Raw genomic sequence first — 17,271 nt, forward strand, 5'->3', positions numbered from 1 at the left:
TTTTTTTTATGTATTACAATTCTTTCAAATAAAATTAATAACATGACATTATGAGAATTGCGTTTTGGGATTAAAATAAAGGCATTACATCCACATATTGTGAAGGGATTGAGTGAAGAAATATTGGGAGTTAGAATTTTTTTATAGTGTATAGAATATATATATATATATATATATATATATATATATATATATATATATATATATATATATATATATATATATATCTTTTTTTTTTTAAAAATTTTTTTATGTACAGCACTTTGGGCAACCTTGGTTGTATTGAAATGTGCTTTAGAAAGAAGAAGAAGAAGAAGAAGAAGAAGAGGAATGTTAGTATATTAATATATTAACATGGCCATAATATTAAAAAGCAATTTCACTTAAACTCATTTTAAATGCTGTTACCATTAAGTTAACCTGTGTGACAAAGAGATCTCTTTTTTATTATTATTATTATTAAGCAAATCTTAGCATTTTTTTGCACACCAACCAAAACATTTGATGCATGTAATTTTACATGATTGTATAATGATTTTTATTAAATTAATCAGTCCATATAAAATCCATTCATCTTGGTTTTACATTTATTACCTTATTCTGCATGCTTTTGGTCAACGCACATAGATATGAAGATGCTTTAAACTATTACACTCACATCGTTTATGTGCACAAAAGGCACAATAAAAGCAATTAACATGCCCCATCCGAGAGCTGCACTACATCTCTGCCGGGACTCGAACCCGGAGCCTCTGGATTAGAAGTCCAGCGCGCTATTCCATTGCGCCACAGAGACCGAGCCAATAAAAGTCGATCAGACCCGCTTTAGAGAGACACTGAACAGCGAATGCCTTCATCAGCATCCAGCAGCATCAGGACCACTGCCGCCATTTTGGTTCTCCACGGACGGCCAGTAGAGGGCGCTCTAGCGCAACTAAACTGCAGCTCTGAGCCAACATGGCGGACTTTATGTATCTTCATTTTTTTTTTTTACTTTTTAAGAATTTAAATTTAAATATACACATATTTATCACGGTTACCATTTTTTCCACAAAAATAGTATTTACTATTAGACTTACCACGGTCACTACTGTAAAAAAAAAAAAAATATATATATATACACACGTGTATAATGTATTTTTCTTTCTTTTTATTCTTTCCTTTACTTGACAACAGATATATATTTTTTGCCTTCGTCAAATAATTAAATGATTTTTAAAGATGTGTTCAATTCTAAACAGGATACCCAGTCATGCAAACAATTTAATCACACCATGTTCCCTCAAACTTGACATGAGACAGATATGAAAAAAGGAAAATTATAAATCTAAACTTATTTATTTTGAATGACTGAATGTTTCTGTGCCTTTTTATATCCGTTATTTTTTCTACATCCATATTGTTTAATCACCATCCAAAGTTGTCAACATACAGTTTATACATACACATTTTGTATATACAGTAAACCACATTTTAAAATACATGAAACAATTCACAGTGTATAGAAAATGACATTTCTTTATATACATACATACATATATATATACATATATATGAAGAGTTCAGATGCAAAAGCCTCTAAATGCCATCTGAAATTTTCTTCTAGAATGATCATTTTTATGACGCTCGTATATTTAAGTTCAGTAATTTCACTTAAATGGCAATGAAAATTACCTATTAATTGTCATTTAAGTGAAATTACTGAACTTAAATAAACGAGCTTGATAAAAATGATCATTCTAGAAGAAAATTTCAGATGGCACTTAGAGGCTTTTGCATCTGAACTCTTCATATATATATATTAAAGTTATTATAAAAATATTATATACACAATTCTTTTTGTTTAGATTGTAAACCGTGCAAAAACACCCATGAGCCCATAAATGCGGCTATAAAAACAAGCATGGAAAAGTTCAGAAAAGGTGTGCAAAAAGTTTTCACGTTCCATGAATATTTTTGGAGTGTATTTCTATCGAGCTATATTAATGGTGTTGATACGTCATCCGCTGGCATCCATATACAAGGTAATCAGATCCTGCCACAGTAAAGTCAGTTGATTGCTTTTCTTATCTTCACAATACATTCATCAAAAACAAGTCACTGTAGTATTAGGAAGAGCAATTTACTGGCAACACATAGCAAAATGCGTAATAAGTGAGGTCGAAGTCCATTCAAAACAAGGGAGGTGGAGCCTGGATTCATTATTCATTAACAGATGAAACAGACAGCAGGAGTTTGGTCTTCCTTGCATAGACATTGTCCAGTCAAAGTTTTGAGTGCGCCCTGAGTCCATCCTGATTTACTGGATATTTACAGTCATCAGAAATGGTTATTTTGGCTTGTGTGGCACATTGTTGGTGGATGGTATAAGTGATGTGTAAGGTTCAAGACTTATACTGCTTTCTACGATTTCTTCAGTGGGGACAAACAGTCTGACAGATGCAGGACTCTGGTGGTGGAAGAGATTGAATCCAGAATATTAATATAATCATAATATTTTGGTAGCACTTAATCTTACAGCCCTGCCAGCCCTAAACCTAACCTTAACCCATGTAATGACCTTATATTACGCAGTATTTTCTTGCGCAAGTACACTAAAAGTACTGTAAAAAAAAAAATGTTTACAGGCGAATGTGTAAATCTGAGAGGTTTTAAACAAATGAATGATAACTTGCTGCACAATTTACCTGTAGATACTCTGAGGTTCTGATGTTGTTGATGAATATGCCCTTAAAGAGAAGCGTTGGCTCTGGGATTTTTGGGAATATGATGTCTTTATGTCTGAAGTAAGAGAAACAAGTTCGGATTTCAGTTCATCAACAGTAATCTCAGTAATCAATACTCAGTCATGTATATATTCAGTTCTTAAAACATGATAATATGCAATAATATTGTTTCATATTTGATATGTTCAAATCAAACAGCAGAACAATGAAAATCAAAGATTCATCACCTTTTGAGCAGCACAAGAGAGACTATCAGGCAACAGGAAACTATGAGCGGGATTATAATGACAGCCAGGAACGCAGGCAAGCGTGGGAAATTGTTCTCCCCTACGAGAGCACAAAGAAAAAAACATTCAAGTTAATTTGTCAAAGACCAGAGGAAAGCACATTTTATTTGCAGGATGTGAAGCAAGTAACCCTACACACACTACCGTTCAAAGGTTTGGGGTCAGTACGAGGTTTCCACAAAAATATGAAACAACACAACAGTATGAAAAGTATGATTTCTGAAGGATCCTGTGACACTAAAGACTGGAGGAATGATGCCTGAAATCAGCTTTCTGGTTTTCTGAAGATATAGGTATTTTAAATTGTGATAATATTTCACTGTATTTTTGGTGAGCAGAAGAGACTTGAAACATGAAACATGAAAATGAATTAAACATGAAATTATTATTGCAGACCCCAAACGGAACGGTATGTATTCATGTAAATAAAGTGGACTATTAAAGTTGCAGTGTGTGATTTTTAGCGGCATCTAGTGGTGATCAGTGCGAATTGCAAACAGCTATTCATTGACGCCCGCTCCCTGTCTTTTCAAACTCGAATGAGAAGCTACGGTGGCCGACTCTGCTGCTTCGTCTTTTTCTGCTGTTTGTCAATCATTTCGTTAGTGACGAAATGCGCTCTGTAGCGCTATTTGTTCGCTGTCGGCTACGGTAGAAACATGTCACAATATGTCGACCTTCATTGAAATCAGGGGGGCAGGGTTTCATATTATTTTGAAGTTTCCCCGGGCGCCGCCATTGGCTAGCGGACCATCACCTGCTGTTAGCATCCCATTGACTCCCATTCATTTTGGCGTCACTTTGACAGCGAATAACTTTACATCTGAGGCGTTTAAAGACTCCATTTGTCCATTATTTCTTTCTAAAGAAACACGAAAATGTATAAAAGGCTCCATTACCTTGTAGCTTACGTTATGGCCCCGTGGAAGCAGTTTTTGTAAAAATAGGCTAACGATTGCATCATAACACGCGACTCTCTGTCGCACAGTAGAGAAATTACCGTATGGACAGGAGGAGAAGCTCGCGGGCAATCGGGGGGACGTGGAGACAAAATGACAAAATAATTAATCAGAATACTTAGCAAAAGTTTCTCCTGCTTCTAGCTCATAGACACCTCCTACTCACACTCTCCGTCTCTGCAAGTTTCGGAAGGGAATGATTCAGATTTCTCTTGGTGCAGCTACTAGTAGATAGACGGGTTGCTCACGTCACATCTATGTCGTCAAGCTCAGTTTGAGTCTGCGCAGTGCGCTCGACCATCAGGAAGTTAGTGCTTCTAATTGACTTCACTTATATACTGTCTATTGGCGCTTTTCCACTACACAGTACCAGCTCGCCTCGGCTCGGCTCGGCTCGACTCGACTCGGCTTGATTGAAAGGGGTGGCCGTGGTTATGTAGATATAAATGACTCATTCTAAGTTAATACAAACATAACGGTTCATTAAGTAAGGTCTTTATACACCACTGAAAACATAGCCTAGTTATGGATCTTATATTGCATTTCTGCCATTTAGATCCTCAGAAAAAACACACATTGCACCTTTAATATAAAGATGTGAGAGCCTAAATTAAATCTGTCCATCATATAAAGCGATCGAGTCTCTTCAGAAAATTTGGACTAAACCCCTCAATTTATATGACTTAGTTTTATGATCTCTTTATGAACTTTTTGAAGCGTCAAAGTGGTAGTTGGGTAGCTGTCAATAGAGGGACAGAAAGCTCTCAGATTTAATAAAAAATATCTACATTTGCGTTTCGAAGATGAACGAAAGTCTTACGGGTTTGGAACAACATGACAAAACGTTAGGTAATTAGTTCATTTTTGGGTGAACTAACACTTTAAAACTGACAATCTAAACAAAGAGTGATGATCATTGTTGATTATGATACTTGGTCCAGACGTACCATATTCCACCTCTTCACTCGGATCACTCCCCCCTGAACCACAATTTTTTGAGAAGAGGATCTGCACTCTGGCTCTGTACTTGCAGGCGGGGTCATACTGCACTATATGTGTCATTTTGATGTTTGCAGTTTCATTCTGTAAACACAACAGAAATATATAGGTATAAATAAATATATGGATCTTGTTTAACATGTCATTATGTGCTCCACTACATGGCGCAATATTAGCTCTGCTGAAATAATGCTTGAAATGTGACTCGGCATGCACTGCACTGTTTAAATAAACACTTTCATTTTTCATTTCTGCTATAGTCTTAAGCATCAGAAGAGTTGTTGTATTGAAAGTTTTAGTGAGAATGGAGAGAATCTGATCCTTTATTATTAAATATAAAAGTACAGAACAGGGTTTACCTTTTCCTCATTGCACTTGGTGTATGTGTACTGGTAAGAGTAGCAGTCTTTTTGAAACTCGTCTAAATCTGATGCATTTGTTTGAAAGTGGAGCTCCTGCCCGACTCTATGGATTGTCAGCTGAGGTTTGTTTAGTTTCACTGCAAAATAAGCCCAAAAAAGAAAAAGAGACTATTCATTAGTGTATATGTTTAAGCAACTGACATTAGAAAAACTGGAAAATGTAGCTTATATTCTCTAATGCAGTTATTGCAGATTAAAATAAAGGTTGCACTCAGTGTCACACCACACATCAACGTGATCAATGTTAAAAAATAGTTTGCAGTTGTGAAAATGACAACTCTCGATATTTATAGTTTTCAGTCATGCGATTGGCGCGAAGACCTGGAGGGCAAAACATCCATAAAACTGCAGCACGGACCTGAATGTTCAGATCACCTCTCGAAAGAAGAAAGACTCAAATATGTGAACAACAGTTCTGGGAACTTGTTGCAGAATTTCAGTCGCTAAAAAACAGCAGGACATTGTGAAACACTTCATGTGAAAAACACTTAAAATGCCTTAATGTACTAAAACAGTGACCAACTTATTGATGATGCATATTATATAGGTGAGCAGACAGAATATGAACGTGTTTTCTCTTTATAATAATTATCCTAGGAAAAACGTATAATGAGAAATGTATTATGTACTAAACGGAACGGTAGAGTATTCATGTAAATAAAGTGGACTATTAATATAAAAACGTGAAAGCCTAAATTCAATCTGTTCATCATATAAAGCATTTGCAGCAATGGAGGAAAGCCTTGTTTTGCCCTCCAGGCGGGCGTTCCTATATGAGTGTGACATCAGGTGAAAACCATGAACAATGAGCCATAATTGAGTAGCCAATTCTGTGAAAAGCTGCATGTTTACCGCAATGTAATGGGGGTTCACCCTCGAACGTGTTGTTTACATGAAAACCATTGCGAGTCCCATTGAACAGATAGTATATTTCCATCATTTTCTTGAGATCCCCATTGTGTATGATGCATCCTCCAGTCTTCATCGTCTCATCAGGTATACACTTTATTATTGACTCGTTCACAGGTAGCCTGAAACACACAAGTTTACAAACGATTCACGGACGCAAGGAACTTAAATGAGAAATGAAAGGGAAATATGCCAAAAAAACAAAACAATGGTCAGACAAACGGAAAATGACATACCAGTAATAAAAACTGAGGTCTTGGACATCATCACCAGGTTTCCAAGTGCACTTCATCCTGCTGTGGGAATATCCGCAGCTTAAGTCCGTCACCAGCCTCACTGAAATAAATGAGCAAATTTCAAATCAAGATTCAAAATCCCTGATGTATAACAGATGCCATTATTCCTAAAAACCTGAAGAGCTAACGATAAAAGTCAAATGTGCTGCTATTCACCTGATATTCAGCCTATTTGTGGTCGACCAATAAGGGGATTTTTTTACGGAGCAAAATTGCCAAAATAGCCTATTATCTATATCACTGTAGAGTCTATATCACTGTCTATATCACATCACATAATTTAATTTAAAGATAGTAAACAGAACATGCTACAATAATAATGCACTGGTTGTGTGCACTTGGAATATTTCCTGGAAGACCAGGAAACGCACATTTTCATAAAGTTTAGAGGGAATATGACTTATATAGATTATAGACTTAAAGGGATAGTTCACCCAAAAGTTTTAATTCTGTCATCATTTATTATGTCATTCCAAACCCATTCATATTTTGTAAATAAACTGTTCATCTTGTGACTTTCTTCTATGGTAAAATGAATCAAAGGATTCTGCAATCTGTATCCATTAATTCCAAAACATCAATTCATTAATAATGGGATGCTCCAACATCCATTAATTCTAAAAACAGGATACCATAAATACTGTAAGATAAGATAAACATTAACCAATTTAATTACCTAAGGCACCTAAGACTGGATAAACATACTGCTCATGATCATAACTGAGTCCACTGCTAATGTATCAACATTGAAAAATGTAAAAAAAGGACATAGAAGTGTTTTCCATTAGAGAGTCGGCTATCGGGGCGAGTACCTGGAGGTGCACGTAAGATAATGGTCGTCGATCGACTATGGCCTCTGTTTCCACAGTTTTCAGGGTTTGTTGAAACACTTATACACAGTCCATTCTCATTGGAGACATTCACTTTATGGCTCGGGTGTGAGACTCTATAGGACTTACAATCTTTGTAAGAACAGTCCTGTTGGTGAAAGTGGATTTTAGTATTATTATTACTGCCATAAAATACAGCACTTTTGTACTTTCATTGTGTGTTGCTGTGTTCGTGCATTCCTCCATACTGAGTAAAGATGAGTCACTTTTCTCATGAAAGCCTCCCCTTATTCCTTTCCCAACAGTAAAAAAAAAAATCCCTTTACAATCAAAGGATTATTATTACAATAATTTCCTCTTTACTAGGCACCAAGACATAAGATGGTTATATAAAATGTGTGAAATATATTTCAGGAAATGTTTGTGTTTAAATAAAAAACCCTACAGACTGGCTCCAACTACACACGAGCATAACCAAAAGTATCACATCATGTAGTTAGACAAACTACACAACTTATTTGCATTTTCATCTCTTTCATTATTCATCTCTTTCATATACAGTACAGGCCAAAAGTTTGGACACATTACTATTTTTAATGTTTTTGAAAGAAGTTTCTTCTGCTCATCAAGCCTGCATTTATTTGATCAAAAATACAGAAAAAAATGTAATATTGTGATACATTATTACAATTTATACTACAGGGCCGTTGAATGCTTGAATCTGATTGGTTGACGAACGTTCTAAGGTGTGCATTATTTTCAGGGAAACGCACGGCTAAAGTAGTTCCAGGCAGGTCTTGACCGCATTACAGTTCCATATCACTTCGCGTAGTCAACTGTAATAACGGAAAATAGGATACAATTCATAACAAGAAAAAGCATTTCGCCCCATGCGCTTGATCTGCAATTTTCAATGTCTAGCTTCACAATCAATAGAAACATGCAGTTTAATCTGAATAAATAAACTATAAAGTCCTATCTATAATCAATAGAAAATTAAACTGAATATAGGCTAAATAAATGGATAGTCCTGCAGCACGGATTTTTATTGCAGATAATTTAACAAATAAATAATTATTGATAGGCCTACTTGTTAAAAGGGCTTTGGGTTTCATTTATTTGGCTAGTCTACTGTCATCTGTCAATAATAGGACAAAAAAAGAATTAACGAATTAATTAAAACGATTGAATTAATTAATAAATAATAATAATGACGCACATGCTTTTCTGTCTCATTATTGCAACATCTCTCTCTAATAACTGCATTAATAACTGCATAAAGCCGGGAACACACTTTAAGGCCGGTTATGAATGTAATTTGATACTTATGACTGATCATGCCCAAACGCGTGTTCAGCGCGTTCAGTCTGTGTTCAAAGTCGGTGTTTAAAATCTGCTGCAGTCGATGAAAACAGTCAGAGAATGTGTCAGCTAGTCGTGTGTCCCAGCATTAGTCTGCTATCAGTGGCTCAAACCTCCGTTACTAACTCTACCTAACCCTAACCCTAACCCTAACCCTAACCCAGCATTAGTCTGCTATCAGTGGCTCAAACCTCCGTTACTAACTCTACCTAACCCTAACCCTAACCCTAACCCTAACCCAGCATTAGTCTGCTATCAGTGGCTCAAACCTCCGTTACTAACTCTACCTAACCCTAACCCTAACCCTAACTCAGCATTAGTCTGCTATCAGTGGCTCAAACCTCCGTTACTAACTCTACCTAACCCTAACCCTAACTCAGCATTAGTCTGCTATCAGCGGCTCAAACCTCCGTTACTAACTCTACCTAACCCTAACCCTAACTCAGCATTAGTCTGCTATCAGCGGCTCAAACCTCCGTTACTAACTCTACCTAACCCTAACCCTAACCCTAACTCAGCATTAGTCTGCTATCAGCGGCTCAAACCTCCGTTACTAACTCTACCTAACCCTAACCCTAACCCTAACTCAGCATTAGTCTGCTATCAGCGGCTCAAACCTCCGTTACTAACTCTAAAATGACGTTTTGGAATTAGCAACGGAGGCATGGGATTAGATGCGTAAGAAATTAGTCCTACATACAAGAGCGTTTTAATGACAAAAACTTTACAAACGTCTTGAAATGCATAATCTGAACAATGTTTAGAGGTGTGGTAACTGTAGTATAAGCGGAATAATTGACTTCAGGCCGTTGAATTATTAGAAAAATAATGCACACCCGAGGTGTAACGGCCACTCCGCTTCGCGTCGTGACCGCATTACCACCTCGGGTGTGCATTATTTTTCTAATAATTCAACGGCCTGTCGTCAATTATTCCTTACTTAAAATAATTGGTTTTCAATTTATTATACTTTAAATTATCATTTATTTCTGTGATGCAAAGCTGAATTTTCAGCATCATTACTCCAGTCTATCACATGATCCTTTAGAAATCATTCTAATATTCTGATTTATTATGAGTGTTGGAAACAGTTCTGCTGCCTAATATATTTGATGAATAAAAGGTTAAAAAGAACTGCATTTATTCAAAAAAAAAAAAAAATTCTAATAATATAAATCTTCTTTACAATCACTTTTTATCAATTTAACACATCCTTGCTGAATAAAAGTATTGATTTATTTCAAAAAAAATAAATAAAAATAAAAATAAAATACTGACCCCAAATTACTGACCAGTAATGTTTTTTTTTTTGTTTTTGTTTTTTACTTTTTATTCATCAAAGTATCCTAAAAAAGGGTTATGAAAAAATATTAAGCAGCAGAACTGTTTCCAACTTTGATAATGAATCATTATATTAGAATGATTTCTAAAGGATCATGTGATAGACTGGAGTAATGATGCTGAAAATTCAGCTTTGCATCAGAGAAATAAATTATAATTTAAAGTATAATAAATTGAAAACCAATTATTTTTAAATTGTAATAATATATCACAATATTTTTTTTTAAATCTGTATTTTTTATCAAATAAATGCAGGCTTGATGAGCAGAAGAAACTTCTTTCAAAAACATAAAAAATAGTAATGTGTTCAAACTTTTGGCCTGTACTATATATATGTATGTGTGTGTGTGTGTGTGTGTGTGTGTGTGTGTGTGTGTACATAAATACAAACACACAAAAACAATCACCAAAAATAAAAGAACAATACCAAAAAATTGAGTTCCAGAACTAGCACAATGCTATCTTTCCTCTTTCCAAACCTTGTTATTGTGTATAATACACGTCTGTTTATAGCCGTTAAGACTAGCCTGATCAACTAGCAATTAGTTAGGGCTAATCAGTCTTGATCAGACAAGACCAATCTACCTTTTTATGTAACTGATATAAAAAAGTTATGACCAGTCTTGAAGAAAAACATTTGCTGACTTGCTAGCTAATTTGTAAGACCGGCTACTAGTCTAATCTAATGGTATGACTTACATCAATGTGAAAATAATTCTAATAAATTGATTTTTCTAATTAAATGTAGCCTTTGTCAAGCTTTACAATGTCAAACTCTTTACTAACCTGACTGGCTGTCCCAGAAGGAAGTGACTTTTCAGAAGGATGTTTAACTCTGAAACTCCCTAAAATGCCACAGGCTAGACATGCACCTATTCATCAGGTGACTGAAGAACACCGACTATAAAACAAAACCAGATCAGCTTTTTCGTTTTATTTTGGCTGATCTCTATTCCGGACTTGTGCACAAACTGCATTGCCGTCATTTCCCCAAATGTTATTTGTGTGTAAATATTATGAACTCTGTAAACTGGATGTTAACACGGGCCAGAGACAACACGCCAGCAGAGAAAATACTGAATACGGCACAACAAGCTCACTGTTTGCGATGCCCGAAACAAATTTAGATTGAATTGGGGGTGGGGGTTTCTATGAATGTACCTCTAAAGGGATCTGACTGTCTTCAGAAAAGTTTCGAAGGCATTTTCTTTGCATCTACCTCCCGTATAGACACAGCCACAGAAGAGTGGCCCAATGGCCAGTCAAAAGTAGCCCAAAAATATCCCTATGCAATTTTCCCAATCGGGCGGCTGAATTCTCCACAGAATTCGTATGTCTGGGGTGTGTTTGGGGGGTGTTGGAGCGCCGAAATCGTAAAAATGTTTTACCCGCTGCAACAACTTAAAAGTATCCCAATTCTGAGGGAAAACCACGGACTTGGCAACACTGGCATAAGGCACAAAAATGGGAAACACTTCACGAGTTTCGAAGTCGTCATTTGATTGGTTGAATTCTATAGGAGACGTGTGTGTCGAATTCTTTAACAGTCGAATTCTTTCATTTGCATTTTCATTCAGTTCGCCTGTTTTTGTTTTGTGCAGGTTTTTCTTATGTAGCATAATCTCACAAATCTTAAGTCAGACCATTCTGTTTGTGCTTTAAATTAAAAAAAAAATTACACTATCTAATTTAAATCAAAACCAACTGCTCATGCTACGTGTGTGTAGCATCTTTGTTTGGATCGTGATTAAATGTAGTGGTTGCCTCTAATTTCAAATGGCTACAGATATTTTTGTTTAAGGCCAGTTTGACCTGTTGAACAGCTAATAAACAAAAAATAAATGTGCTTAAACACTGGTAACCGATATCGGGCAATTTGCTTGCAAATTTATTTTTGCATTTGACTGATGCTAGAGACTGCAGTCTTTAACGTCGTTGTTAGCATGCCCATCTCCCATGCATGCTGGAGTAGGACTGGTCACATTTGGTGCCGTGACCCGGATGGAAGTGAGGTTCAGGAGGGTGAGTGTAACAGAGCCAATTTACAAAGAGCTGTGCATATAAACCTCACTCCCCTGGCTTCAAGAGGTGAGCTAGAGACTGCGATCTCCCATGCCGGAGACAACAGTTCGAATCCCGCTCGGAGCGAGTTGAGTAAGACAGGTTGCATCAATACAACAGGCACCAACTAGATCAACCCACACCCATCCAAATCAGATTATCTGACACCTGATGAAAGCTTGGTGCTATTTGTAACCTTGCATTTGTTTACAATTGCTCCAACATGTACAAATTTCCATTAGTTAACATTTTCTTTGTGTGAAAATCACCCCAAGAAAGGAAGTACTGAGGGTAAGTTGCTCACTGAGGGTTTTATCTGGCATGCTACCACCACCACAGAACACAATGACAGGTGTGGGGTTCTTAAAAGTAAATGAAATTAGCTATTTTAGTACTTGGCAGAATTATCAGACTAAGTACTGTATTTATGTCCATTACATTTCCTGTACCACAACAATCGACGGGGAACGCAAGAGGAAATTAAAGGGCTTTAAGGCAAAGGGTTGCCATGGTTATAGGGTTTATACAGTACATGAAAATTTAAATTTAACATGTAATATACGGGGAAATGACAAACCCAATGTAGACTTTGAGTTTAGATTAGATCTGACCTGATTTTGTTTTATTGGCTTAAATGCCAGTTCAGTGGTTGTTCTGTGCCTCTCAGGCTTGTTTAATTGCGTGAAAAACTTTCCTGCATAATAAGTGTGTCAGGGTCACTTGCGCTAATCCGATCTGTCCTGTTTTGACTCAACAATGCTCATTAAATGGAGTGAAATGTGTGACAACGAAGCCATTTTCTTCATTGCTTACATTGTTACTGTTTCACCATTATACCCTAGGGACCCATCCATATTCCTGAGGCCAAAATGCCAAAACCGGCCAAAATGTCCTCGCTTTACTCTCTTTCTCCTCGCTTCGATGGTCTAAAACTCAAACTGGTCCTCACAAAGATACTTGTACAAGTACACACACACACACACGTTTTCATGTTCTATAAGGACTTTCCATTGACATTATGATTTTTATACTGTACTAACTGTATATTCTCTTCCCTTAACACTAACCCCACCCATCACAGAAATATTTCTGCATTTTTACATTTTCAAAAAATCTGTATGAATTATAAGCTGTTTTCCTCATGGGGACCATAAAATGTCGTAAAAACATATTAAATATTTCAATTAACTGATAGGTTCACATACTTTCTCCAACAATAATTTTTTTTTTAATGATGATAATAAAAAATAAATGAAAATATGAAAAAATTTATTTTAAAAATGTGAAAAATGAACAAGCTCTGACCACCGCATAGCGATAATAAAGAAAAGTACTGCATGTATAATTTTACATTCTTAAAATAGTTCACAGAGTTTCTATCGCGACTTTATCTACCGAGGGAAAATTCTTCTTTGAAGAGGTGTCTCACCTGCGATCTATGCACATGTACAGTGTAGTTCACTTTACATTCAGGATCCAAATCCTCCGGCTTTTCCCATGTCAAACTAAGCCTGAAAGGTGTTTCCCATAGGAAGTTCAGATTCTTCGGAGGAGGGAGTTCTAAGATTTTAAGCAAAGAGGATCAATAGAAGACCAAGAGAAGGGGGAAAAAAAAAGAGAGAGAGAGAGAGAGAGAGAAATAAGAACAACAAATGAACAAAATACAAGTGAAAGTGTGCAAGTTCAGACGAGAATGTCTCTGACGTCACGGTTTCGGGAATTATACAGGATATCCCGCACGCGCTGTCATGGAAAACTTCAAGGGAAAAGCGTTCCAAACAAAACACACACAACACAACAGCAGTAAACCCACCTGTGTTCTCAGACCCGACGAACATGACTGAGACAGAGAAGCATATCATCAGGGATAAATTCCAATATCGATACATCGTGTTGTCTGTCTGAGAAGTGTCAAATCCGATGTGAAATCACGTAATCTCGTTCTGATATGTGCTAAACGCGATATTTTTCCCGTAGCCTACTCTTAAGTGGTCGTAATCGTGCTCGACATAATAGCCTAATTCAACAACAGTAGAGTAAAGTCACGTCCGTCAGCCTCGGACTCGAAACAGAAGTGTGACTGGAACTTCTTGGACTGACACAGGCTGTCAGACTGAAGTGGGTGGAGTGTGTGTGTGTGTGTGTGTGTGTGTGTGTGTGTGTGTGTGTGTGTGCGTGTGTGTGTGTGTGTATGTGACTCACTCCAGGACTTCTCCAGGAATCACGTACACACATACACACTACAGTGGCATATTGCCTTGTTTATACGGATTTATCTGCTTCATGTCGAGTTAAATTATGAATATCGTCCCTGTCGACAGTTATCAGAAAATTATACAATTACAGAATCGGTTTGTTCTCACCAAAGTTCTAATCTCCATCTCTCTCTCTCTCTCTCTCTCTCTCTCTCTCTCTCTCTCTCTCTCTCTCTCTCACACACACACACACACACACACACACACACACGCGCGCGCGAACGCGCACGTTGTGTTTACATGTTTTATGTGGACTTTGCATAGACAAAATTATTTTTATACTGTACAAACTCATATAGGCCTATTCTATTCTTTCCCCCATTTTTGTATTTTCAAAAAAAACATCACTTAGTATGATTTATAAGCTGTTTTCCTCATGGGGACCAAAAAATGTCCTCACAAAGGACAAGATTTCGGATATTGCCAACATTTTGTTCCCATAATGTAGGTTTTGCCAGGACACACACACACACATTGTGACGAAAGAGGCTTCCAGTGCAACGGGATGTAACGTTAGATACAAATAAAATAGAGATGAGTAAATTTCGTTTGTGTTCACAGAATAACAGTCTACATATGACTAAATAAATAAATAAATAAATAAATGTAAGTAATTGTAAGACTTCAGGGTAAGGCAAGGAGACAGTTCTGAACAACTGATTTTTTTATGAACTTTCTCAATAATTGATTTTTGTTGATTTAAACCAAAAAAATGCTCTGAACTCCAGGTTTAAATCAATCAATGAATAAAAGTCATAATCTTAAATAGTCAACCGCTACCATAACTTTACTGAGCCTTCGCACATGTAGGCTATCTATGGACACTTATCCCTGATAGAATGAAAAAATATTTTATAAAGATATTTAGCTTGAAATGGAGTAAATGAAGGAATTGGTTAATATACCATTTAAAGTAGCAATGCTGTTATTTGTACATTTCTGAAACTGTAAACTCTGCATCGACGCGTCATGCGCGGTTATGCAATAAATCTAGATTATCATCTTTGTTGCTTCTTCATCATTAGGTGAGCGTGAGATTTAAACTCGGATAACATTCCGTAGTCCAGCAACTTCTTTTAGGTAAAGTTTAATAACAAAATTAACTGGAGAATGTTCACGATCAAAACACCGTCTCGCTCCCACTGATCTATACATAGAGGATCTATATAGTCATTATATAGATCAGTGATCGCTCTAATATTGCGTCACAACAAAACTAACCGTCATTGCCGGAAATGACATCATCTTCAATACGAAATATTATATTACACATACAATTATTTACTCTAGTTATTTACTGATTGCTTAATGCACACAATTATTTATATCACATCTATATAAAATAAATGTGACTTATGGCTCTTACAGTTATTCATGTTTAACATAAAAGTGACTTACTAAGGCTTTAATTTTCAAACCATTCATTAAAAATCATTGACAAACATACCAGTTTTCATGACAAGAACTCGTTGTCATTAACATCTGTAATATCTCCAGCTGTACACAACATTTGTAGGCCTATAGCAATTTTCTTGTACAAATTATGCGCAAGACAAAACTGTCATTTTGTCTTTGATTTAGAAATAGATATAGTTTCATTGTATTTGCCTGTGACATGCATTAGTCATGACAGTTAACCGCTGAAGCTGATATATTATGTACACATGTCAGATATTATATTAATCACCTCCAGTGTCTCTCAGAAAGCGGGCATCTAAATGAATTGTGTTAAATGCCATCTTGGACATAAATTATATGGAAATGGATTTAAAAGTTGTGTATGCAATATAATTCATGTCTCCAATGCAAATATATCAAATTCTCTTTGAAATTAAAGAACAAATAGGGTCGGAAACCTGTTTTACTGACAAAGGTCACAGATTTTATCAAACATGTTTTTTTTTTGGTTAACTACAGTATGTGTGTGTGTGTGTGTGTGTGTGTGTGTTTGTATAAATAAAGCAGCACAGTTATGGGAAAACAGCTCAAAATAAACACAAAGACTTTTTTTGTTGTTGAAATATTTAGTTTATCTTATGAACTACAGACCACAGAGGAGGAAAAAAAAAACATTCATACATTATATGCTGACATTACTTGAAGGAAATAATGAACCAGATCTTCGGAAATGGCAGCGTGTCTCATCATGCTATCCTCTTTCTAGAAAATGCATTGTCCATTGTTGATCAGAAGATTTCTTTATTACTAAACTAGTAATTGCAGACATTTAAAAGATGAAAACTGCTAGCAAATACTGCTATTTGAATACTGTAGATGTTTCCATTCTCTCTCTCTCTCACACACACACACAAACAAACACTTCCTATATAAATCTATTATCCTCTGTTTGCAATTTGCATATTCAGTGCAGAAAGGTCAGATAAGTATTAACAGCATTTTTTGTGTGAATAAATTAGCCCTGGATAGGTTTGTGAATCATATCTGGATATCAATATCTATGCTGTTACATTCTGCATTATATCATTCCTGCCCATAAAGTCAGTTGTTCGCTACAATCTGGGGTATGCATTCATTTTAAAAATCTTTGCATATATATATTTATATCATATCGTCTTAACTCCAGATGGCTGCTATTTGATTTACTGATGGAAATGATGCACATCAATGATCTTAGTTGAGTCTTACAAGCTTGTAGCCGGTCAGTAACCACTGTGTTGATGTCTACTACTACTGAAAATAGGGAAGAGGGACGATATGATTTGACCACATACAGTTGGCAACACTGAACTAAAAAGCCAACCATGTCTCTCAAATTACACAACATCCAGTTTGCACCAGGCAACAAGCATAAATAAGGACGAAG

At 36.2% G+C, this 17,271-nt stretch overlaps 1 protein-coding gene and 1 long non-coding RNA gene across 2 annotated transcripts; one reads left to right on the forward strand and one right to left on the reverse strand.

The window, feature by feature from the left end:
• Nucleotides 1-1,130: 1,130 nt before the first annotated feature.
• il13ra1 (interleukin 13 receptor, alpha 1) lies at nucleotides 1,131-14,276 on the reverse strand. The gene is made up of 10 exons (XM_082150890.1): nucleotides 14,006-14,276; nucleotides 13,622-13,752; nucleotides 7,411-7,576; nucleotides 6,539-6,638; nucleotides 6,246-6,424; nucleotides 5,331-5,470; nucleotides 4,920-5,055; nucleotides 2,954-3,053; nucleotides 2,688-2,781; nucleotides 1,131-2,449 (listed from the first exon to the last, which is right to left on the reverse strand). The coding sequence occupies exons 1-10, from the start codon at nucleotides 14,079-14,081 to the stop codon at nucleotides 2,330-2,332; spliced, it is 1,242 nt and encodes a 413-aa protein (XP_082007016.1). The 5' UTR covers nucleotides 14,082-14,276; the 3' UTR covers nucleotides 1,131-2,329.
• On the forward strand, nucleotides 3,060-4,798 carry LOC309484576. The gene is made up of 2 exons (XR_014200924.1): nucleotides 3,060-3,462; nucleotides 4,568-4,798. It is a non-coding gene; the product is annotated as an uncharacterized lncRNA (long non-coding RNA).
• Nucleotides 14,277-17,271: the final 2,995 nt, after the last annotated feature.

Source organism: Leuciscus leuciscus (assembly GCF_965113295.1).
Source record: "Leuciscus leuciscus genome assembly, chromosome: 2".
Classification (NCBI taxonomy): Eukaryota; Metazoa; Chordata; class Actinopteri; order Cypriniformes; family Leuciscidae; genus Leuciscus; species Leuciscus leuciscus.